The sequence below is a fragment of the Musa acuminata genome, chromosome BXJ2-10 (assembly GCF_036884655.1).
Source record: "Musa acuminata AAA Group cultivar baxijiao chromosome BXJ2-10, Cavendish_Baxijiao_AAA, whole genome shotgun sequence".
NCBI classification, from domain to species: domain Eukaryota; kingdom Viridiplantae; phylum Streptophyta; class Magnoliopsida; order Zingiberales; family Musaceae; genus Musa; species Musa acuminata.
This window is the reverse complement of record NC_088347.1, coordinates 20,185,211-20,209,695: the sequence shown is the minus strand read 5'-3', so window position 1 is coordinate 20,209,695 and position 24,485 is coordinate 20,185,211. Positions and strand designations below refer to the sequence as shown.

At 41.8% G+C, this 24,485-nt stretch overlaps 4 protein-coding genes across 8 annotated transcripts in view; all 4 read right to left on the bottom strand.

Annotated features, from left to right (window-relative positions):
• Positions 1-66: 66 nt before the first annotated feature.
• Positions 67-2,674, bottom strand: LOC135624590 (succinate dehydrogenase subunit 6, mitochondrial-like). The gene is made up of 4 exons (XM_065128371.1): positions 2,398-2,674; positions 1,564-1,666; positions 504-647; positions 67-242 (listed from the first exon to the last, which is right to left on the bottom strand). The coding sequence occupies exons 1-4, from the start codon at positions 2,590-2,592 to the stop codon at positions 235-237; spliced, it is 450 nt and encodes a 149-aa protein (XP_064984443.1). The 5' UTR covers positions 2,593-2,674; the 3' UTR covers positions 67-234.
• Positions 2,675-3,815: 1,141 nt separating this feature from the next.
• LOC135624252 (glucuronoxylan 4-O-methyltransferase 1-like) lies at positions 3,816-5,001 on the bottom strand. Its single transcript, XM_065127678.1, has one exon. The coding sequence runs from the start codon at positions 4,884-4,886 to the stop codon at positions 4,056-4,058; it is 831 nt and encodes a 276-aa protein (XP_064983750.1). The 5' UTR covers positions 4,887-5,001; the 3' UTR covers positions 3,816-4,055.
• A 1,291-nt stretch (positions 5,002-6,292) lies between these two features.
• On the bottom strand, positions 6,293-6,988 carry LOC135624589 (ethylene-responsive transcription factor ERF020-like). The gene has a single exon (XM_065128368.1). The coding sequence runs from the start codon at positions 6,976-6,978 to the stop codon at positions 6,490-6,492; it is 489 nt and encodes a 162-aa protein (XP_064984440.1). The 5' UTR covers positions 6,979-6,988; the 3' UTR covers positions 6,293-6,489.
• Positions 6,989-8,241: 1,253 nt separating this feature from the next.
• Positions 8,242-24,485, bottom strand: part of LOC103999974 (inorganic pyrophosphatase TTM2) — a 31,984-nt gene continuing 15,740 nt past the window's right edge. For 4 of the 5 annotated variants that reach the window (XM_065127994.1, XM_065127995.1, XM_065127997.1 and 1 more), the window contains 5 exons: positions 15,395-15,517; positions 15,189-15,310; positions 9,754-9,871; positions 9,323-9,583; positions 8,242-8,807 (listed from right to left, as the gene is read on the bottom strand). In XM_065127994.1, coding sequence (XP_064984066.1) covers positions 8,595-8,807; positions 9,323-9,583; positions 9,754-9,871; positions 15,189-15,310; positions 15,395-15,517 — 837 coding nt within the window. In that variant the 3' untranslated portion in view covers positions 8,242-8,594. Of the gene's footprint in view, positions 8,808-9,322; positions 9,584-9,753; positions 9,872-15,168; positions 15,311-15,394; positions 15,518-24,485 lie in introns of those variants that run through there. The other variant, XM_065127998.1, reaches the window with a different exon arrangement.

The window sequence follows — 24,485 nt, the reverse complement described above, 5'->3', positions numbered from 1 at the left end:
GCTTGGATACACAAGGTGTCAAAGAAAACTTTCTACGACGGCGAAAGAAACCGGACACCTCCAAGATCATGAAACATTTTGTTCAAACTCAAAATGTCTGTTTAACTGGATTTAATCATCACAGCTGCTATTTTATTCCAAAAGATAAGAAACAAAAGTGGGGATCTTTTCCATTACGAGTTCTGCAGGCAATGCCAAGGACCGGTCGGAACACCTATCCAGATGAAAGTTGCTTTACTTTCCTGTATACCAACATAACAATTTGAAAATAAGAAGAGATAGACAAGTAGAAGACATGGATAAAATCAGAATTAGGCACATAATAATGAAGAGAGGCACATTGATTAGCCAACAAAAGCATACGATAAATTCACAGAGAAAATAAAAACGCTCTTAGGCTGCTAAACCATTTTTCAATAGAATAAACCAAGAGAGAGAATGTTTTTCTAGTTAAGACAACAGAACATAACAATTATATGTTTAGCCAAAAAGAGATCACCGACCTGAAATTTTGTCCTCCCACCAGTAGAGGAACCTGAGATTTGCTGCCTGCTTATCGATCTTGTAGAGTTGCCCCCAGTGTTCAGCAACTTCTAATCCAAAGACGCCACCACAGAGGGCTCCAAATGCAGTAGCCAAGACAAAACCTACAGTGGTTGACCGTATTAAAGAAATGGATGGTATCCCCCATAATCTAGACATCTACTTGTTATATTAATAGGAAAGAAGTGACTGTTCCCAGGAATATAAGGTCGCCCTGAAAATAAAAAATAAAAAAAGAGTTTGGTTTTACTTTTCTTCTTTTCTCGGCTTTTGAAGAAAATAACTTTGTGAATGCAATCACAGTGTAAAATTGTCCACAAAAACTAATGTCCTTAGGTAACACTACTTTAAAAAAAGCACAAGTAACTATTTCCTAGGTTTAGCAACCTTGGTTCAGACATGGGTTTAATCCTCAACTCGTACTTACATTCGACTAACAAAGAATCCCAGTCTTTGCAAATGGTTCTGGAATTTTCCTCCTATATTTTGGATCACTTTTGAACATACTATCACCGTGGAACACGTGAAAAATGAACATGTATTAATGGGTAATTTTCTCTATTCACCGAAACTTGTTCTTCATAACTCTTCAAAAGCTTCTTCATAGTAGCTCTTTGAATGCTATCAACTTGATTTCAATGCCAATCCACTTATCGGTAGATACTACTATTCACAGTAAAGAGTTCATTCTGTTGGAATATAGCAAGTACTTGGGATAGTAAAATGATGAGTATCATTAGGTCATTTTTATGGCATATCCAAAAATCCATATAGCATATTTCACACCAAACTTCCAAAATTTTCAGCAAATATGATGTAAAACATAATAGTAACTATAGATGAAATACAAAAATCAGGCATTTATACCATACAAAATAGCAGTGGGACAGGACAAATTAGCAATATAAACCATACAAAAAATTGAAGTTATAGTTCGGCAGAAAAGTTTATTGGCAAACATTTTAGATGCATAAATTGTTGTCACAAGGAATGGTTATGAGAGAGAAGCAATCATATTACCATGTGGACTCTTTGAGTATCCCAAGGAAACACCACCTAAATGAGCCGCACCCAATAGAGCTCCACCAATTGCATACTTCCTCGATTCCCTTATAGCCTTTAACTGAAAAGAGACGAAAGAAAAAGATCCATACAACATTCAATCGGTTCATTTGCATCTAAATAAAAAGGGATTCATATTAACATATTTCACATCTGAGTTAAAACAAGTTAGATTTTAGCTTCGAGTTCATTTATTCTTCATAAAAAAAATGCTTCAAGTCGCCACATTCTTCATAAAAAAAAATGCTTCATAAAAAAAATGAAGGTGATATTGATGCGAAAGCCAGTTAATCGCAGAATCCATAAGAAACACTGATGCAGTATCTATCTCCCTACGACATTCTTACCTCATTTTATATTTATATTTATATTTATTTATTTATTATATATTTACACACACACATCTGTTTGCAATAACATAGAGAAAAAAGCCGCACAGTGATTAAGCAAAAGAGAGAACTAGGAAAAAAGCACCAAAGAAATACTAATCATCATCTGTGGAGGAAAAAAGAAGACTTCGATCACCATAAAAATATACAATCTACTCTGGCAATTACTATCAAAGCTGAGATCGTCGATCACCAGCAAAGATTTGCATATATAACAAAAGAAAAAGAAGAATCAAGACCTAATCGAGAGAAAATTCGGATCTTTTCCTGTTTCCATAAGCAAATCATGGCCCGGATCAAAAGGAGACGAGCAAACCCCTAAAGACGAACAGAAAACCAGATCGATCGGGATCCTCCCGGAGAATAAATCGAAGAAAAATGGGGATCGAGATGGCAGTAGCACCTGGGGACCGTAGACGGGGTCGGAAGCGATGAACTCCTCCACGTCGGCGTCGGTCCACTTGGGGAGCGGCTCCTTGCGCCCCAAGGTTTTCTTGTAGTAGTCCAAGAAGGAGAAGTTGCTCCTCCAGTGCTCCTTCACCTCCTCGTAGTGCCTCCACAGGAACCCCATGGGCGAGGAATCCGAGCTGTCCGCCATCGCCGCCGTCCCTCGATCGATCGCCTCTCTCGTTTCTGTGGGCCGCTGGTTTTGGAGAACGAGTACAAAAATGAGTCGCCTCGCGAGGACGTCAAGGAACATGTTAGCGTGCTACTTATGATGCTCCGCCGGAACATCATAACGAAATGATTTATGTGTCGGAACGTTCGCCGATATCGATATGAGAACCATATCGGCCGAGTCGTGCTTATATCGTCGTTTCATTTATGATGCCGATATAATAGGAGAGTGAGAATAATCCAATAGAAAAGGCAATACCCCCTCTTCGACTCACGTATAAGCACCTCTCTCTCATTGGAGGTAGACGGGGGATCCGCTGGGTCCCACCTCAAGATGGGCAGGTGAGGGTAAAAGGTAATTTGAGTTCGAAATTTTTTATTTTTTATTTTTTATTTTTTTAAGAATAAATGAGTATGATCCTCCTATAACTTTGAAACATTTATCAGCTAAGCTAGTCGACGTTTTTATTAAATTTAAAATATATTTTTGAAGAACAAAAGCTACTTAGGCATGCTTTATCACCCTTTTCAAGGGTGATTTGATTTTGTGATAATCAATCAATTTTTTACTATCACTCAATATAATGTATGCATAAAATATATTTAAAATTTTATAAATTAAAGGTACTAAACTCATATATAATTAAGGTCCATCGTACCATCCATATCATTCGATCATATAATACGAGACTAATATGAATGGTACATCGAGATGCTCCTATGTACCACATGTCATTAAACTCAATATAATTTGGTAATCGATGCACTAGTACAAATCGATAAGACGAACGATGAGTATAATTACATTAATTTTTTAGTTAAGTTATAAGTTAACCTCTCTAAAATGCTATAAAATTATAAGAGTATATATAGCTAATTACAATAATAATAGTATTAGTTTTAAGAATATCACTATAATTATATTTCAATTGGATAGTGAAATTAAGATAAAATTAGTCTTTTACTAAAGTGGATAAATATAGATTTCTTCCCTTTTTTTTTTTTTTTGATAGACTAATAATTTATAATTTTTTAAAATTTCTCCTCTCAAGATCAATGATTTTTTTAATATGTAGCCTATTAATGTTAATTATTTTATCGGTAGCATTATATCTAAAAACTTAAGTCAAGAGACGATTTTTTTTTAAGATCACTCTATTTAAAATAAAATAAAATAAAATTTTATTATATTATATGATGCTGAGATGTATGCATTACTTGTAACAACTGAAACATGTCAACTGAATTTGAATTATATGTCTTTAACATCTTTATAAGAAAGAATCGTAAGACAACAATGCTCGATAATTAGAATCTTCTGTGTCAAATGCCCATTGGAATCGACCAGGAAGAACTAAAACAAAAGAGTGATGAGGAGGGAGAATGGGAAATGCGTAGGAAACAAGGCTGTGTGTGAAGGTGAGAGACGACGATTCATGGTCGCTATGGAGGGCAAAATGGCAGCTCCGTGTTGGCCCTGTGGCTAGGAATGGTGAAATGCCTCAACCGCCCCTCCTCGTGCTTCATGTACCCCTCGCACAGGAAGGCCTTGGAGAACCTGTCCTCCACGGCTCGATCCACATCATGCACGAACACCTCCGTCTTCCCCTCCTTCCTCCACCTCGCCGCCATGCCGGCCGTGTATATCGCCGCCATCCTCCCCGGAGCGCCGGCGTGGTACCCGGTGGGCGCGTCCACCATGATCAGGTCCCACTCCACCTCGTAGAACGCGGGCGGCAGTTGCTTCAGCGCCAACCGGCACCCGGACCGCCTCAAGTCGCCGACGGCCGTGCAGTCCGCCCGGGCGCCCAACTCCAGCAGCTGCTCCGCCTCGCTCACCCTCGTGTCGTACTTGACGTGGTAGGTCTCCGCTACCACCGGGAGCCGCCGCAGCCGCCAGGCCTCGATCCACGCCTCGTCTTCCTCGAGGAACACGGTGCGGCCGCCGTGGTTGAGCGCGCTCCACATGAGGCTGTCGTGGCCGAGGCCGAAGACCAGGAAGTTGCACGGGGACTTCTCCCGCAGGACTCGAGCTGCGACGGAGATCTCGTCGATGGTTTGCTGGGGAGTGATGTTGAGGGTGGCGTAGTGGAGGATGGCGTCCGCCAAGGAGGGCGGAAGCTTGGTGCACGAAGGTGGTGTTGATGGAACGGATAGAGCTTGTTGCTGGAGCCGAAAGGATGAAGGAGACATCACCCAGTAGAGCACGAAGAGGAGGAAGAGAACGGAGACGAGGAGCTTTAGGCTGAAGATCTTCTGCATCTTGGGCCTCATGAATGGTTACGTTAAGCAGTGTTGGGAGAAGAGAAGAGAAAAGATTTTAAGGTGGCGAGATGTTGGATTCGGTGACAGTGTATTATCGTCGGTGGTTGTCGGAAGAGAAGGATGCTTTTGCTTTCTGGGGAGTAACGAGCTGGTGATCATTTTATGCTGTGGAAGAGGAAACAAAAGGGCATTATGAGTGGTTGATGACAGGAGAGCAACTACATGCATGCTTAGGCCATTTGGTGGAGAGCACTACTACCTGCTCTTGGGGGGTGTGGTTTCGTTAGATCCAAAGCTTCTTAAAATATTAGGTGACATTTGATTGAGCCACGAGAACAACAAGAGTTGGTCCTCTGATCCATGAATTAGATGGGTTCAATCAATGAATGATGGAAAAGGCCTATTCATTCACATTATATGTCCCATAAGCTATGTTCTTTATTTATTTGGATGTTCATGTGGGGTTAGTGGTGGAGCATGTAGCGGGCTGATCTAAGGAACAAAATTATATATCCAATCCAATGGATTCGTCTCTCTTTCAGCTCAAATTCTCGGATGATGTGAGTTCTTTTGACTATGAACAAGTACCACTACCGATGCTCATCGATGATAACGCGTGTGAAATCCTTTGACTTTGGCTACCGACCGTAAAGTATGTAATCCCTTGAGCTGAGATATGGTCTGTGTTTGCTACTCCATGTCGATCGATTGGCCTCTTGCATGGATTCCTCTCACACTTTCAAGCCGTTCAACTCTTCTCTTGGCCATACATACTCACCTGTGTTCAGAATGATGCAGCCTCCACCGAAAGATTCTCTTCCAATTTGCGTGAACATATCAATGGCGCTGGTGAAAGAGGGGAATCAAAGTTGGGCGATCTAAAATGATTTGTAATTGATTCAGATGATGGAATCCCTGGTTTTTATTGCATCAAAACTTGTTCCTGACATGTATACTGCAGAGTCAGTGGAGTTCTTGTTTAAGCTACAAAAACGATGGCAAGGAGGATGGGAAACAAGATAAACTATCGGAACCACATATTTCAGCAAACGATTGGCTGACTTGGGAGTAGTTCTATTATTACGGAAAGACTGTACGGTCTTGTTTCTAAGTGTCTAAATGAGAATCTAGAGCATGTTGACATGAACAAAGTTCCTCGTTAGATGCTGCTATGTGGGGAGTACTCTTCCAGCTTATGCGTCCCTGGAACTGCTTAGTGTAACTGGCCACTCATGTCATAAGATTCTTACCACAGGATAGAATGCAATTAACTGATGCCAAGCACCAAGCACAGAAATAGCAGTCACTTTTGTATGCCAGAATCTTGTTTGGATTGCAGCAGTTAATGACTACTAAGTTCGATTGTATCTTATCATTCTTTACCTGTGATGATTGGACTAACGAATCAATTCATACCAAAAAGACACAGCATGTATCCTTCATTCAACATGGTCGCCAATATAATGCCTTTTTGCATCAACACTAATGAAAAGCTTTTCTATGTTCCAGTCAGGCACGTTTCCCTCTCACTAACACTCGGAACATGTAAACCCTGTTTCTTATGTGAGATTATTTCCTCCTCGAATCCTGAGAGTAGAAGCATCTCAGTCCCTCAATATTTAAAGTCATTCTGAGCTGGGATATGCATCTCCAAGGCATCAAAGCAGAAGTCTCCAACGAGCTCTTCCTCTCCCCTGTACAAGCCATGTTCTCCTCCTTCTTCCCAAGTTCTTGTGTTGTCTACGAGCACAACCTCCGGCCTCGGTTGTGCCTCCGGTGCGTGAACGGCTAACCGAGCATCAACGTCCATGCCGGACTCGGACGCCACCCTCTGCACCGACGGCGGCGACAAGTTGGCCCAGGCGAAGGTGGCGACGCGGTCGGGAAAGTTGAAGCCGCCGCGGGAACCGTCGGGGCCGCGGAGGAAGAACACGGCGGTGTCGTGGGCGACGGCGGCAGCCTCCGGGGTGGAGAAGGAACCCAGCCACAGACGCTCCCTGGACCCCGGCACGCGAATCTCCGACACCCATTTGCCCCATCGCCGGCGGCGCACCCCCTTGTACCTTCTCTCCTCGCTCGGCTCCGCTCCGGCTCTGCTCATCTCGCCGACCAACTGGTGAACGGTGTGGTGCTCCAGTCGTGGAACGAACGCGGCTATTTATGCTCGACGACAACTCTCGAAGGTCAACCATACGGAGTAAGGGTTGACTTTCTTGAGCTTGGGGGGGTTTGACCGCAGATTAAAATTGTATATGGACGCGAAGTCAAAACGTTAAGACCAAACGGGTAGAGGAGAGCAAGGGGGAGAGAAGCGGAATGGGTCTACGTGGAGGAGCATTTTGGATCGTAGATAGTGGCATCCGAGGTGGCATAGTCCTTGCAGTCAGAATTGACTTATTTTTGACCGGTTTTCGTGGGTCTTCTCTCATGTTTAACATGGACACGGGAAGAAGAGCTATAACTTTTGTTGTGCTTGTTAGGCCTCAATCCACTTCCGGGAACCAAATGATGCTGCTACCTTTACCTTGCAACAGAGAGATGGGACTTCGGGTTCCTATGACAGATTTTGACCACAATAATGGAGAGTCTTCGGTCGGATTTCCCACGGTTGGCCGCGTATCATAGATTCCTCCGTTTAATGGTTTTTGACTGTGTTATAAGCTGGTGGACGGCCACGTCGAAGGTTTTGGGGGTTGACCGTTGACGAAGGCCGCTCCGCCAAAAATTTACCGACCAATCATTCCTCACGTGTTATTTTGACCACGTGGGAACCAAATCGAATCTACCAGAAGCACTATAATGGACGTACGATAAACGACAATGGCGTAAGAATCTCGCTGACCAGAAGATGATGGATCCGATTGGATTCCGGACGCACAGTGCTGCCAATCGAGCTTGGCTTGATCGAAATCAACAGGTTATTGTTCTGAGAAAAACAACAATTAAAACATTTTGTTTCTTTCTTTAAAGAATAGAGTACGGTGAGAAGTTATGTTCACCTGAGGAATCAGACACTGTACATCTTTGTGTGGATAAATCGAAGTCAAAAGTACCTGAAACAAACCAAAAATTTGCACCAGTTCTTGAAACCGCAGCTGAAAACATTGGAGACTAAATTAGAAAACCATGTACAAGTTGATGGGAATGACAGCAATTGGATTCCTTACCACCATGTCCGCTTGTGAAGCATCGTCATATGCACCTGCAGAACAAATTGCTCGATCAACAGTAGGAAGCTGCTTTAAATTGCAGAAGTTGCTATAGAAGAAAGAGACGGTGGCTGACATTTTTTGGGCAGCGAATTTGGGCGATGAATTCAAGCTCCTTAAAATTGAGGTCACACATCCACGCAAGCAGTAAAGCAGACATGAACATTTTCCTTCTTTGGTAAATTAAACACCAGCGCTTGGTAATTAGAGGCTAGAACTATTTATTACAACTATATACTCGAGAGATTGCCACAGCATTAGTTTTGAATCTGGAACTTCCACATCTTAAATATACAAATTTATGGCTCATGCAGAAGAAATGGAAAAAAAAAAACAAAAGGCAGCAAAATAACACCGTGCCTCCTACAAAATCCCCATCATGTGTGACCTTCAAGCTGAGTCGATAGTATTGCAATATTAAAGGTCATGAATTAAGACCGATGTGGCAATCCCCAAGGCTCATGTAAAAGAATTCTGGTGCGATCCAAAATGGAGTCGAGCCTTCAATTCAGTTCCTACTAAGATTTTTTAATAGGAAAAAGCTGATGCCACCCACCAGGAGTATGAGAACTGGATTCCCAATAAGATCCAAGTCAAGAAATCTGCTTCTGTTATCCCTTCTGTCTTGCTGAGTCAATACAGCCAATTGCTCATGAACTAAATTAGAGAGGTTATCTAACTGATGCATCACTTGACGCTGTCCTCGAGTGATGAGCATGAGCTGCCAATGATTAGAAATATCAACGTCATGTTGTCAAATAATCATAGCATACACAACTGAAAATTTTACTGGTTCAATAATTGCCTCAGTTCTCTCTCCGATTCAATCCAGATTATTGTGGCAGCATTTTCAGTAAAGTGATTGTACAATGAGGATAACATGAGAAATTAAAGCTGGAAACAGAACGAAATGATACTGAAGGCAAAGAAAGTAGCTAATGCCCCCATTCAAGAGGAAGTATAACAAAATGTTGGATATATTTATTGTTGTTATGATAAAGCAGTTCACATTTAACTATGGATAATCAAAATGGGTTCATTGACACTGTGTAGTGGAAAGAGAAGTTAAATTGCAGAAAGACTTGAAACAAACTTGAAGCTGTGTAAAACTTGAAATATTCTTAGAATTATAGAAAATATGCCGAGTTTCATAAAACATGAGCTTTCATAGCATCAAACAATCCTGCTGCTAAAACAGTTTATTTCTAAAAGTAAAGCTTATCAAATCGGGCATACCTCTTCCATCAGGGGAGAATCCTTATTCAGTTGGGTGGAAGAAGATGAACTGGGCAAAATGGTACCGTTGCCCAAGTTAGAAACAAAAACCGAAGTTGGGACAGAGCCATTACAAGCTTCATTTTGGAGGGCCAAGTTTTGTTGGCTCACGGAAGTTTTCTGTGAACTAAACTTTGAACTAAGTTCTTTGATTCGCGAACTAAACTCATCAATCCTTTCATTCAGAGTTGATATCTGTTCTGATAGTTGGTTAACCACCTCCTACATAGGATAGATAAGCATACAAGGAACAAAATACATCATTAGTTCGTGTTAATAGTCAGCAAGTGCAGTACAAAGTACAGACAACACAATAAAAAAAAAACCAAATTATGAACATTTATCATTTGCAATCTCTACTAGATGAGCATCATGAAAGCAGACAAACTCACCCGATTAACTGCAGGTGATTCAGGTGTTCGTCCATCAAACCTGCTGCTGTTGACTTCAAGTCTGGTGAGCTTAGCAATATTTTTGTCCCTTTGTGTTGAATAAGAGTGGGACATTCCACTGAAGAAATACACAAGATATATTTTTAAAGAAGTCGTTACCTTAAATTTGGGATACACATTATCTGACAACAAAACCTATACTTCTACGTGGAAATCAACATGGCTATTGTCACCAAATATAGATAATCATCTACATGAATTTTGATTGCCAGATCCTTACAACAATAGATCACCTATAGATGCATTAGTTAAATGTGACGATGCAATTAGGATTAGCACCGAAAAAAGGTAGAAGAAGACCTGCAACAAAATCTTTTGGACTTTTTGTGCTCGTTTATATATAACTTATTAATTATCAAAAAACAACAATGGTGTTTTCACATTGTTTAGACTTTTTGTGCCATGCAAGTGCCTGGTAGTGTCATTCAATCAGTAAATTGCCTTGTATTATGTCCATTGCAACCAAAGCCATATGGACTTGAGAAAGAATGAAGGCAGATTTAAGAGGGTTGTTCTCATGATAAAAAATAATAGGCAACCACCAAATTGCAGAACTAGTTTCGTGGAATGAGTTATGCATACAACTAAAAAAACTTCCTTTAATCTGGTACCAAATCTTAATCAAAATGTTACTTCACTGATATATAAAGCTACGTGAGTCTTATGAATAGTATCGACTACAAAATTTTGGGTTAACAAGTCTATCTCATGATAATTGGTATCAGAACAATTCTGACCTTCCTCAAGTGAACTAACAAGACAAGATGGGGGATTACATTGCACGCACTGAGATGAGTTTTCTCAAGATAGACTAGCACTAGGACTCCACGAATAGATTCAAGACAATCTATTGAGCCTTTATGGGAATGTCAAGCCTTTAGATAGGGAAGATTGTAATATCTCAATTAATCCCACATCAAACTTAGATCATAAATTGTGCTGGTGTATAAGGCTAAGAGTAAAACTTGCCACACCCTTTTGTCAAGCAACAGATCAAAAGAATTTACATGAAGATGTTATATTCTTTCTAGCAATTATTAGTAAGTGTATTGGTAATTTAACGACAAGTCTACAACAACAGAGATTATTGTTGGAAAGGAAATTTAACCTCATTAATAAACTGAGTGCTTAACACCGCCAATGTCGGTCCCAAGCCCAAATGAAAAAGGTGAAGGGTTGCATTAGGTCACTGACAACCAACGTAAAATTATGTCAGATCTCATGAACATGGATATTAACCGATTTCAATCTAGAGTTAGATCATCATCCGAAAGTGACGCTAAATACCTTCACCACCTATGTGTCCCGAATTACAAACGGTGGGCTAAGAAGTCGCTCAAAAGCGGCCCATCACATCAGCGCCTGGATGTAGTGCCAAGTAGGCAAGGGTTTTCTCATTGTTTTGAACCAATGGGAGTAAAAAAGTTAGTCTAAGAATCGAGGGTTAGGTTAACAACTTAGAATATAAAAACACTTTCAAGGAAGGGATTAGAATTGGTAGATACCATGATCAGAAGAAGAATAAATATTATTTCCTTACAAGAGACTAAGTGGATAGGAAAAAAACCTAGAGAGATTGATAGTACTAGGTTTAAAATTTGATATGTTGGAAAAGATAAACATAGAAATGATGTAGGAATTGTTATTAATAAGGATCTTAGGAACAATATTGTAGATGTGAAAGGATTTGGAGATAAAATTATAGTCCTAAAATTTATGAAAGAACAAGATGTTTTGAATGTTATTAGTGCTTACGCCCCTCAAGTCAGATTGGATAATCAAACCAAAAGAGAATTTTGGGAAAGCTTAAATGATATCATTTAAGGAGTGTTTATAATCAATTGAAGGAGATTTGAATGATTATGAAGGGAAAACATATGGTGAATATAAAAGGGAGCAGCTTTGCTTGTGGGGAGAAAATGAATATAGTGGTATGATTTTCGATTTTGCAACTTCGTATAATTTTATAATTGTAAATACTCACTTTAAGAAGAGAGATAAATATTTAATTACTTATAAGGGTAGTCACAACCGGAGTCAAATAGACTTTTTTCTCACTAGAAAGATGAATAAAGTTATTTGTAAGAATTTTAAAGTTATACCTAGCGAAAGTTTAGCGAATCAACATAGGTTGATGGCATTAGATATTCAATGTAGAAAATAGAAGAAGACAAAGATAATAAAAAAATTACTATGACTAAATGGTGAAATTTTAAAAATGATAATGTAAATTCTTCTAAAAATAAGATGGAAAAGAAAATGACTTGAAACTTTGATGAGAATAATATTAATATTATTTGGACTATGATGGCTAATAAGATTAGAAGTTTAACAAAAGAGATTCTTGGTGAAATAAAAGATAGAGGTGTAACCTTAAAAGAGAGTTGGTGGTGGTATGAGAAGTTCAAAAAACAATTTAACTAAAGATCATGTTTTAAAGATTGGCAAAATTATAAAAATAAAAAAATTAAAATATATAAAAAATTCTAAAACAAGGCTAGAAAAGCAATTAATATAGAAAGATATAAAACTTATAATAATTTAATAATAAATTAGATATTGAAGATGGTGACAATGATACATATTGAATTACCAGAGTTAAGGAAAGAAAATATAAGAATTTAGGTAATATTAGATGCATTAAAGACGAAGATCAAAGAATATTTGTTACTGATAACGAGATTAAGAAAAGATAAAAAAATATTTTATAAATTATTTAATAATATTCCACATAGGACTTAGATTTAACAATAAATAATACCGATATTTTAATAATCATAGATTTACTCATAAAATTAAAGCTAATGAAGTAAAAGATGTATTAAAGAATATGAAAATACCTAAGAGTGTGAAACCTAATGGTACCCCTATTAAAGTCTGAAATAGTTTAGGGGACAAGGAAGTAGCTTGGTTAACTAACTTATTTAATAAAATTATGAGATTTAGAATGATGCCTGATGAATAGACAAAGAGTATTTTAGTACCAATTTACAAAAATAAGGATGACATACAAAATTATTCAAATTATAAAGGAATTAAAATCATGAGTCATATTTTAAAACTTTAGGATAAGGCTTAAAACAAATATCTTTGAAAATCAATTTAGCTTTATGCTTGAAAAATCAACTATAAAAACTATTTATTTATTAAGATATTTAATGAAAAAGTATAGGGAGAAAAAAGAAGATTTGCATATGATTTTTCACTTAGAGAAATCCTATAGTAGGGCTTTTAGGGATTTATTATAGTGGGTGTCAGAAAAAAAATATGTATCCACTAAATATACTAATGTTATTAAAAATGTATATGATAATGTAGGCAAGATTTTAATTTCAAATAATACAGTCCGTACCGGGCGGTACATACTGCTCCGCCAACAGATCGGTAAATGGACAGCTTGCTACTGGACGGTACCATCAATTGGGGTTGTTGCCCCCCATTACCGTCCTAAATCGAGCGGTAATTGAGGGAGAAGAAAGAGCGGTGACCGAGGGAGAAGAAAGAAGAGGGAGAACAGTGGTATTAACCGAGGGAAGAAAGAAAAGGAAGAAGAAGAGGAGAATCTCGGAGATCGACGCCACTCTCCCTCGTCGTCTGTCGGCGACTTCTCCTCATCCTCGACGTCAACGGGAGAAGAGAGGCGACATCGCCTTATTTTTTTGCCCGTGTGGTGAGAAGAAACCTTCTCCCTACGCACCAAAAAGGGTGACGAGGCAATTGCCCTTTATATATATATATATATATATATATATATATATATATATATATAACGAGACGACGTCGCCTCGATTTTCTGCCCGCGTCGTCTTCTCCCCACGCGCCAAAATAGGCAACAAGGCAATCAGCTTTTTTTTTACTTATATATATACATACATATATATATATATATACATATATATATATACATATATATATATACATATATATATATACATATATATATATATATATATACACACACACACACACCCCGAGAGGTATACCAAAATATATCGTTCAATATACAGTATCGTATCGTATCGAGCAAATCTCGAAACTCCGGTACGGTATGAAATTTTAATCCTTGAATGTAGCTACTAGTGTTAGAACTATAAGAAGTGTATCTAGTGAGTTTCCTATTAGCATAAGATTACACTAAGGATTCGCATTAAATCCCCACCTTTTACATTGATAATGGATGGATTTACTAGTCACTTACATGATAGACCTCCTTAGTGTATGTTATTTGCTGATGATATTATCTTAGTTGATGAGAGACTAGGTAGAATTAATTATAAACTTGAGTTATAGAGGCAAGTCTTAGAAACTACAGGTTTTAGATTAAGGAGGACTAAAACTAAATACATAAAACATAATTTTAGTAATTCTAGAAATAGACAAGAGAATATAGTTAAATTGGATGGACAAGAAGTCTCTTTAAGTAAAAACTTTAGGCATCTTAGATCAATTATTCAACAAGATGGAGAGATCGATAAAGATATTATTTATAGAGTAAAAACAGAATTGTTAAAATGACGATTGTGTAATCATTGAATACCTTTGAGATTAAAACAATATATATAAGACAATTATGAGACCAACAATGTTTTACGGATCTAGGTGTTGGGCAGTTAAGAAAAAAAATATATAAAATCTTTATATTGTCGAGATGAGAATGTTAAGTTAATAGAAAATATAGAAAAGAAATATTTTTATTCATGAACAATTAGGTATCGTTTTAACAGAGGATAAGATGAAAGAAAATCGTTTAAGATGGTATGAGCATGTGCTAAGATAACCCCCAGATACGATAATCAAAAGAGGTTAAATAATTAATATTAGTAATCCGAGGAGAGATAAAAGAAGACCTAAAAAGACTTTAAATAGAAATTATAAATAAAAATTGAAGTCCTCTAAACTTAACTAAGCATATGACTTTTTACAAATCTCAATAGCGACAAAAGATCCATGTAGTTGACCCCAAATATTTAAGGCTTATGGCTTTGTTATTGTTGTTGTTGTAATAAGCTAGGTGTTTGACCAAGAGCTTTGCAAAGTGGTGTTTCAAAAGCATTTTAAAGGTAAAACGGTCCAATTCTAATAATTTAAACTTAAGAATTTATATCTAAGTTAACAGGACAGTAGATAACTCAAGTAACAATAGTTGGAACGTTACATCCTAACTAGGGAGATGATATATGTAATTGGCGTTCAAAGTTAATAGAACTCATAACTATTATTGATTATGCATGTCTAAATTTAAGCAGTTTTCTGATCAAGTTTTTAATATTGACTGCAACTGGCATACTACTTCTCATTATGCAAAACAAACTAGAATTATTTTGGTCATGAATTCATAAATTCATAATACACTACCAGCAAAAACTGAAATGAACCTTTTAAGATGTTTATTTCGCATAGCGACCCTATCGGCAGATGCTCGTGAAAGCGCTTCTCTAGGGCTCGAAACCAGATCATCATCTATACTGAGCTTTGTCCTCAAATCATCAGGCAATGCCTGTCAATTGAAAAAACAATATGTGCACAAAAATTATATAGAAAAAGAAATGAATCCAGAATGGATGTTATAAAGAAACAATACCATGACTTCATTCACAAGCTTTTCTAGTTGAATCTGTTCGATGTAGGTACGAGGAATGAAAGAACCTTCCAAGCCCAATTGCTCTGCTATATACCTAACAAATGGCCGCTCTTTTCCTTGCACCTTTCTCATTACAAAATGGTTGTTGCAATAAAAACATTAGTGGATAGGATATGTAAACTGACAGTCTAAATAAAATTAATAACAAGATATAAACAACATAGGCCAAGCTTTCTCAAAACAATGCTCGTGACAACAGAAAAAGTACACAAGTATACTGAGTTAATAACTGAAAATTATATGGCCATCAAATCCTTGCCTGAGGCAATGCAGGTTGTAGAATTCCATTGTCATAGTACGACAGAGAATGACAAGCCGAGTGGCAAACAACTATTATAAGATCTATTCCCAGTTCAGCTGGGCTAAATTTATTGGAATGTAGCAATGTTAGGAAAAGAGTCGGCACTAAGAGGAAGGGGTGAATTAGTGCAGCGGTAAAAATTACGTCGGTTATGGAAATTTCTTCGTACGTTGAAAATCGATTATGAAAACTTAACTTGAAACACGTTCGTAAATGTATTGAAAGCAGTAAACTATTAAAGAAGTTTGCAGTAAAGATAAATTGCTCAAAGTAAAATGCAAACCAAATTTTAGAGTAGTTCGGTCATCGTGACCTACATCCACTTCGCCGATTCCTCTTCCGTCAAGGCCACCGGCATCCACTATCGGTCTTCCTTCAATAGGCGAAGACCAACCACCCTTTACACCCCTTTTCTCCTTTTCACAGGTTTAGGAGACAGCCTTACAAGCACACACACTCCTCTCTAAACAAAACTCTAAGTTTAAGCTAAAGGAGGGATTTCTCAAGTGATTTCTACAGTGTTTTCTCACTTTAAAACTCTCTGTGCTTGTGTAATATAACCAGGGATGAGAGTGGTATTTATAGGCTTCAAGTTGATTCAAACTTGGAGCCTAAAAACATCTCATCCCGGGTTTCCTGGGTCCGAGCGGCACCATCGCCCAGTTTGGCGGTACCACTACCTGGCACTGGGCCACTGGGTCACTGAGCGGTACCACCGCCCAGACTGGCGGTACCACCACCTAGCACCCTGCCAGGGGTGGTACCACCGCCCAAACTGGCGATACCACCGCCTGACACAGTCTTGAAGACTGTGCTACGACAGTGCTGCCTCTTGGGTCACTGTTTGGGCCTCTCATTGGGCCCAACACAGTCCTTACATGGGCCCAACTGGCCCCTAATTGGGTTGGCCCAAATCCAATCCCAATTATGTGCTAACTACGAAATCCAAGGCATACTTAAGCTAAAGAAGTCCCTAAGTCTTGGTTTCATCCGACTATCTCCCGACGATCTCCCGACGATGTTCCAACGAACTTCCAGCAAGCTCCTAGACTTCACGTCCAATCTTCTGACGTGTTTTCCTCCGATCCAACATGATTCTTCCTACTTTAATTGTCTCATCTTGATCGAAGCATCCTGCGTCACTTAAAACGTAGATCAAATCATAAATACTATCAATTGATTTCATCATCAAAATACGAGATTCAACAAAATCATGTTCTATATTGCATGAAATAAGTCAAGCCCAAACATGGCAATACCTGCAAGATATCATTTACTTTATTTCTAGGTGACTGTCTTTAAGGTTTAAATTGGTAAACATACCAAAGAATAAAAGAAATCCTTCCTTGTTGATCCTGAAGATCTCGCTTATGCCTTGGTCTTTTCAAGTGATGCCTCAAAGAGTTTATCAACAAAACGAATATACAGGATACTTTTAAGAAAGAATTGTTTAACAGATATAAGATTGGTTATAAAGACTCGGAGACCTACAGTGTAATATTGTAGCACTGTAGCACGTTTTGTCCGGTAACGAGCGGTCCGCATCCCGGTACGCCGTCGGACCGGTACGTACCGCCCATACCGGACTGTCACGAACTTAGCTGGTTTTACCTAAGTCGTGCAGCACCCTTACGTGTCCGTCCGCAAAGGTCAGCCTCCCCGAAACCTCCCATGGTCCCTTAAGACCTACAAAAGAGAAAACGGGTTAGAGAAAGCACCTCACTCGGGATCTACAAGCAAACATTCCAGGAAACACTTCATAGACAATGTAAATTACAAACAGACTTTACAAGCTTTGAACAGTTGCACAACAAAGGGTCAAAATGGTCCACTACAGACCGAATATCTCCCATAAGTGTCTACATGACACAACATTTATTTACAAGCCTAAGAAGGCCACCAAACCCAACTAAAATGAGGCTGTTAAGCCTTTAACCGTTCCTCTACATGCTATGCAAAGCATGAACAAACAGAAATGCACGAACATACACAAGTATTACATCAAACATCCTGTTTAGAACTTTGTCCGTGACATTCTCCCCCACTTATTCCTTCGACGTCCTCGTCGAAGCCTTTGCCGACACTGCAACTCCTTGCCTTTGCTGAGTCTTTAATCTTCTGCTCCAGCTGCAATGCGCCTCTTGGCTCCCAACTGCTCTCCACTGCTGTTTTTGAGTAGTTGAACCTTTGATCCGCCATGCTGCTTCAACTCGCCTATTGGTGTGTGTGGGGTTGGCTGAGTTGTGTTGATCCCTGTTGGTTCCTGCGATCCTCCAGATGAAGGAAAAGACCATCCTTACTATGCGCTAGTCTCTCAAATGCTCATGCTGCTTGAATTGGGTGGATGCTTGTTGGAGCTTTAACGAGCATCGTCTCGCAAACTTCTGAAGTTTTTAGGTCCTTCCTCTACAAAATTTGCCCATTGACTCTTCTTTCACTTAGTTGTCACTTCCAAGTAGGTTCGCATCACTTCCGCTTTCGATTAGCAGTTCATTAGGAAATGAAGCGGACAATCTACTCTCAATAGCACTGATCACTGTTGGTGAGGATTTGACAACTATTGTCTTTCATTATCTTCGAAGGGTCTTTGAACATGTGCAGAGCTCCTCTGCTAGATAGATAAGAGAATTGGGGTACTCGGTTTCGCCCATTCTCTTAAGAGTTGAGAAGGCAAAGGTTACTCGACTTCGCTCGCCTCCTCGAGGTTGTACTCCATACATCGAGCTGGTTACTGGCCTTCGCCTGCTCTTTGCTCACACTTCTAAAGCACTTGAAGTGTTTGCACTCCTTGCGTTGAGTTAGCTACTGTGATTCACCTTCTCAATGCCATAGAACTTCTGGAATGCAAGAAGTTTTCACCCCAACTCAGAGTAATTATTTAATAGATTTGGTCGCCTCTGGGATTATACTGTCTTCTCCATCAACCCTGCCGCCTACTCCCCTGAGTAGCAAAGGTACAGCACCGCATACTGCTTGCTTCATTCCTTGGTCGTGCACTCTTGCATGACCCGAAGTCCTTCACTTTCAGCTATCTTGATGAGAAGCTCGTTGACACCGGTCTTACGAAGTTCCTTGGCCTCTGCCCTTCAGCCTTGTCTAGGTACTTGGAGTTTGCCTCTGCATGCTCCACCTCCTCGGCCCCTTTCACGACCAAACTGTCACAGCCTTAGCTGGAATTGCCTAAAGGCACCCTTGTGGCCAAGACACGAACTTAGCTTACGTTGCCTAAGTCGCGCTTCGCACTTGCGATATTGCTCCGCAAAGATCAGCCCACTTGCAACCTCTCGCAGGTCCCGAAGGACCTGTAAAAGAGAAAGTTGATTAGTTCGAAAGAACGAGCGACGGACAAGTCCCAACATCTCGCGAAAAGAGGGGAAGCTTTACAAGAAATTCAGCGAGCACCTTGCGTGCACAAGAGAAAAGAGGGAGAGGGGGAAAACAAGGACTTTAGAAGGTTGAACGAACAGCTGCAAGCCCACAAACAACTGCTCACCGAGTCCCGGGCGCGACAACAAGTTCCCATGAAGGCAACGTGCGAACTTGCGAAGGAGTGTTCAACGCCCGGTACTATACCGAAGCCCCATCCAGCCCTGTGCCACCCGGGGGGTTCCAAGGGGTTGAGATGGCTGACGTTTTGGTGAGCGGAGGCGGATTCCAGAAATCAGCCCGCGGCACACGAAAACGAAGCTGTTTTGGGCTGTTTTGGGGCTGTTTTGCTCGGTTCGATGAGCGATCGCTTTGTAACGTTGCAGCTTTTTCGAACTTACATTTTTACAAGCAAAATGACTCAAAACCAAGGCAAAACAGGCTGCCAAGTAGCTGTACATGTAGATGAGAGCGACGAACGGTTCATTGAACGGAGTCGTTGCGGGTGCGCGACGACCGTTCGTGACATTCTCCCCCACTTAAAATGTCGACGCCCTCGTCGACGCTTGTCGGTAGTTGTTGATGATTGCTTCTTCATGTCGTAGGGCGTCTTCAAGCTCCCAAACTGGCTTCAGTTTGGGGAAGCTTTCTCCACTTCACCAAGTATTCTGTTTGCTCAGCTCCATTGGGTAGGTTTATCTTGCAGTCCGCCAGAATGGTTTCAACTCGCTTCTCGTAGGAGGCTGTGATGGGAGGTAGCCGAGTTGGAACACTTCGAGAAGCATCTTGCGGATCCGAGTGGTAGGCTTTTAGGTTGCTGGCGTGAAGAATGTTGTGAATTTTGAACCACGCCGGCAGCTGTAACTTGTAAGAGACGTTGCCTACCCTGCTGATAATTGGGAAGGGCCCTTCATACTTGCGCATCAATCCTTTGTGGACTTTGTTCCTAAAGAATTGGAGTGATGCTAGTTGGAGCTTTACCAACACTAAATCGCCAACTTTGAACTCTTGCGGTCGTCTTCCCAAGTCTGCCCACTTCTTTATCCTTTTTGCCGCCTTCTCCAAGTAAGCCCGCGCAATATCTGCATTTCGGTGCCACTCCTTTGCGAAGTGGTAGGCTGACGGACTACTCCCAGTATACCTAATTGCCATGGTGTGCGGAGTCGACAGTTGTTGTCCTGTAATGATCTTGAAGGGGCTCTTGTTGGATGCAGAGCTCTGCTGCAAGTTGTAGGATAATTGGGCAATGTCCAACAGCTTCACCCAATCTCGTTGGTTGGCACTCACGTAGTGCCGAAGATATTGCTCCAGGAGCGAGTTTATCCTTTCAGTCTGACCATCCGTCTGGGGGTGGAGGCTTGTAGAGAAGAATAACTTTGACCCCAACAATTTGAATAGCTCGGTCCAAAATCGTCCCAGGAACCGAGCGTCTCGATCACTAATGATATTGTGCGGGACTCCCCAATACTTCACCACATCCTTCATCATCAGCTTGGCCGCCTCTTCTGCTGAACAGTGTAGGGGAGCAGCAATGAAAGTTGCATACTTTGAAAACCGATCGACCACCACGAGTATCGATCCGAGTCTCCCTACAAGTGGCAAGCTTGATATGAAGTCCAAGGAAATGCTCTCCTACGGCCTTTCTGGTACAGGCAACGCTCCAAAAGTCCCACCGGCTTCCGCTGCTCCACCTTGTCTTGTTGGCAAGTAAGGTATGTTCGAACATATTCCTCCACATCAGTCCCCTTCTTCGGCTAGTAGAAGGCCCTCTCCACAAGAGTCAACGTTCTGTGAATGCCTGGGTGTCCAGCCCAAAGGGAATCGTGAAACTCTTTTAAGAGTTCACGCTTCAAATTGTCCACTCGGGGAACATAAACCTTATTCCCTTTGGTGTAAACGAGTCCCTCCTGGACCCAAAATCGTCGTGCCTTGCCTTCTTTGATGAGTTGCATCAGGATAACTGCTTGGGGGTCACTATACAGTCCATCTCTGATCCTGGAAAGGAAGTTGGAGTGCAATTGACTTGCTTGGCCTCCGCCCTCCAATTATGCGGCATTCACCCGCTCCACTTTCCGACTCAATGCATCGGCCACGACATTTGCCTTCCCCGGCTTATACTCCATTGTCATATCAAATTCAGCCAGGAAGTCCTGCCATCGCGCTTGCTTTGGGGAGAGCCTCTTCTGAGTTTGGAAATAGCTCAGAGCGATGTTGTCTATCCTCAGCACAAATCGCGACCTGAGGAGATAGTGTCGCCAAACTCGTAGACAACGGATCACCGCTGTCATCTCCTTCTCATGCACTGGATACCGCCGCTCGGTCTCGTTGAGTTTGCGGCTCTCGTAGGCCACCGGATGACCCTCCTGCATGAGTACTCCCCCAATAGCGAAGTCTGAAGCATCTGTATGGACTTCAAAAGGCTCCCCATAGTCTGGCAATTTGAGCACTAGTTCTTCCATAACAGCAGCCTTCAGATCTTGGAATGCTATTTCACATTTGTCAAACCACTTTCAAGGCTGCTCTTTCTTCAGTAACTCCGTCAGTGGAGTTGCACGCTTCGAGTACCCTGCTATGAAGCGTCGATAATAGTTAACGAAACCAAGGAAGGATCTCAACTCTGGCACCTTCTTTGGAGTTCGTCATTCCGCAACTGCTTGCCCTTTTGATTTGTCCATGCGAATGGAACCATTACCGATTCGATGCCCCAAGAAAAAGATCTCCGTTTGGGCGAAGTAGCATTTCTCCCTTTTTACGAACAAAGTGTTCTCCCTGAGAACCTTGAAAATTGTCCGAAGGTCCTGAACATGCTCCTCGAGCGTTTGGCTATATACGACGATATCGTCTAAGTAGACGACCACGAACTTGTCCAAATACTCCTTGAATAGTTGGTTCATGAGCGTGCAGAACGTGGCCGGAGCGTTAGTTAAGCCGAAGGGCATCACCAAGAACTCAAACGCTCCATACCTGGTCACGCATATAGTCTTTGCTTCGTCGCCTTCAGCTATGCACACCTGCCAATACCCCGACCGAAGGTCGAGTTTCGAGAAGTACTTAGCTTTGCCCAACTGGTCGAACAAGTCCGCGATGAGCGGGATGGGATACTTGTTCTTCACTGTCACTTTGTTAAAGGCTCGGTAATCGACGCATAGTCGAAGGCTCCCATCTTGTTTCTTCTAGAAGAGAACTGGAGCTCCGAAAGGTGCTTTAGAGCTGCGGATGAGACCACCGCTTAGCAGTTCACCTAACTGCTTTCTGAGTTCTGCCAACTCTGGCGGGGCCATGCGGTAGGGTGGTCTCGCTGGAGGCTTCACTCTTGGCTCCAGCTCAATTTTATGATCCACACCCCTGCGTGGCGGAAGAGTCTTCGGCAACTCGGGTGGTATAACGTCAGTGAGCTCTTTCAGGACGTTCGCCACCACAGCAGGTTCATGATTGGCCTCCTTGTCGAGTGGCTCTAACTTCATAACCGCCACGAATGTTAGTTCACCTTTTCGTACCCCCTTCTTCAATTGTAATGTCGATATGTGTTGGGGCTCCTTGGTTCCTTTCCGAGAGACAGGAACCACGCAGGGGTCGTCACCTCCCATCATACACAGGGAGTTCAAGAACGGCATTGGCACCAACTTCGTCGCGTGCATAAACTCCATTCCAAGAATCACTTGGAAGCAATCCAGTGACACTGCCATCATGTTGGTGTTCCCGCTCCATGTCCCGATTTTGATGGGAACTCCCTTCGCCAACCCGAAGATTCGCTTGGCCTCCGAGTTCACCGCCTTCATTCAGCTTGGGCTCTTCTCCAAGATCAACCCAAGTCGTTGTGCTTCTCGATCGGCTATAAAGTCGTGGGTAGCGCCCGTGTCCACCATTGCACGAGTCGTTTGGCCATTTAACTTGATGTCCACATACATCAGCTCACTGCTTCTTGCTTTTTGTAGCTTTGTCTTCATGTTCTCCCCCACTTGACCCCGCATGGCGTTCAACAAATGCATTGCTCCCATCCGGGGTCCTTGCGACTCCTCGTTGTCGCTGCTGGATTCAGAACTGCTCGAACTAAGAGCAACAACTTTGCCCTTGTCCGATCGGGGGGGGATGGAAGTCGTCAAAGCATCGAGTGCCTGTTTTTGTGGGCACTCCCTCACCATGTGCGGTCCTCCGCACAAGAAGCATCTTCCAGGTTTTGAGGCCTTGCCTTTCGGGTTTGGCCCTTTGTGGGAACTCTTCTTCTTTTGTTCGCCCCCCAGCTCCTTCCCTCGAGAATGTTTTGGAGGGCGATTGCCTGAAGATTGTTTCCTTCTCCCTGGGTCTTCGGAGGAAACAAAGTCGGTGAGCCTTTCTGCAGCAGCAATTGCCCCGACCACATCGGTAACATTCCTTCGATTTAGTTCCTGTGGAGCCCATGGCTTCAAACCATCGAGGAAGCTGAACAACTTGTCCTTCTCGGACATGTCCTGTATGTCCAGCATTAGCGCAGAAAATTGCTTCACGTAGTCTCGGATGGAAGTACTCTGGCGGAGTTGTCTCAACTTCCTTCTCGCGACGAAAATTGTTTCACGTAGTCTCGGATGGAAGTACTCCGGTAGGAATTGAGTTTTCAACTCCCGCTTCAAGTCCTCCCAAGTGTCAACCCGACACCGACCTTGTTGGATCTCCTCCAACGGGTTCGCCACCAAAGTTTCGAATCTCCGTTCAGATACATCGTTGCTATAGAAACTTTGGTATCTTCAGAATCGGGCCTCGTAGCTCGAAAGTATTGTTCCATGTCGAACAGAAAATTCTCGAGCTCTTTGGCATCTCTGGCCCCTCCATAACCATGAGGCTCGAGTGCCCTCAAGTTTTGTGATGGTGCAACGCGGGTGTTGCTTCCTCCCGCATTTGGTGCTCTTGTGAGCATGGCCACCTTTGAAGTGAGTTCCGCCACAACATCCTGTAAGTGTTGCACGGAGTCTTTGGTGTCATCAGACAGTCGGTCGACTAGGGCCTCGACCTTGTCGATCCTGGACTTCGCTTCCTCTTGCGAGCTCTCTACCCCAACAAGCCTTTGTTGGCCATGGTAGAGTTCTCCTCCATGCTTGCTTCAAGAATATCTAGGCGGGTTTCCGCCGTTGTGAGTCTCTCCTTGTGACTCTTTTTCCCAATTAACGCTCCAGATTGCGCTTCCTCCGCTCGCGGAGAGTAGCCAACTTCTCGCTCATCATGTTCGCTGCTACGCTCCTCTTGAGCGGCTCCAACAGCATGAGAGCGAGTGTGCACATGCAACCCACATGCGGCTGCTTAGGGCAAGGGTCCGGCTTGCCCCGTCTTGCTTGATTTGCCATGATGCTTTGCCATGGCGAAGTTGCGAAGTTCGTTCGCTGCTCGCTCGAA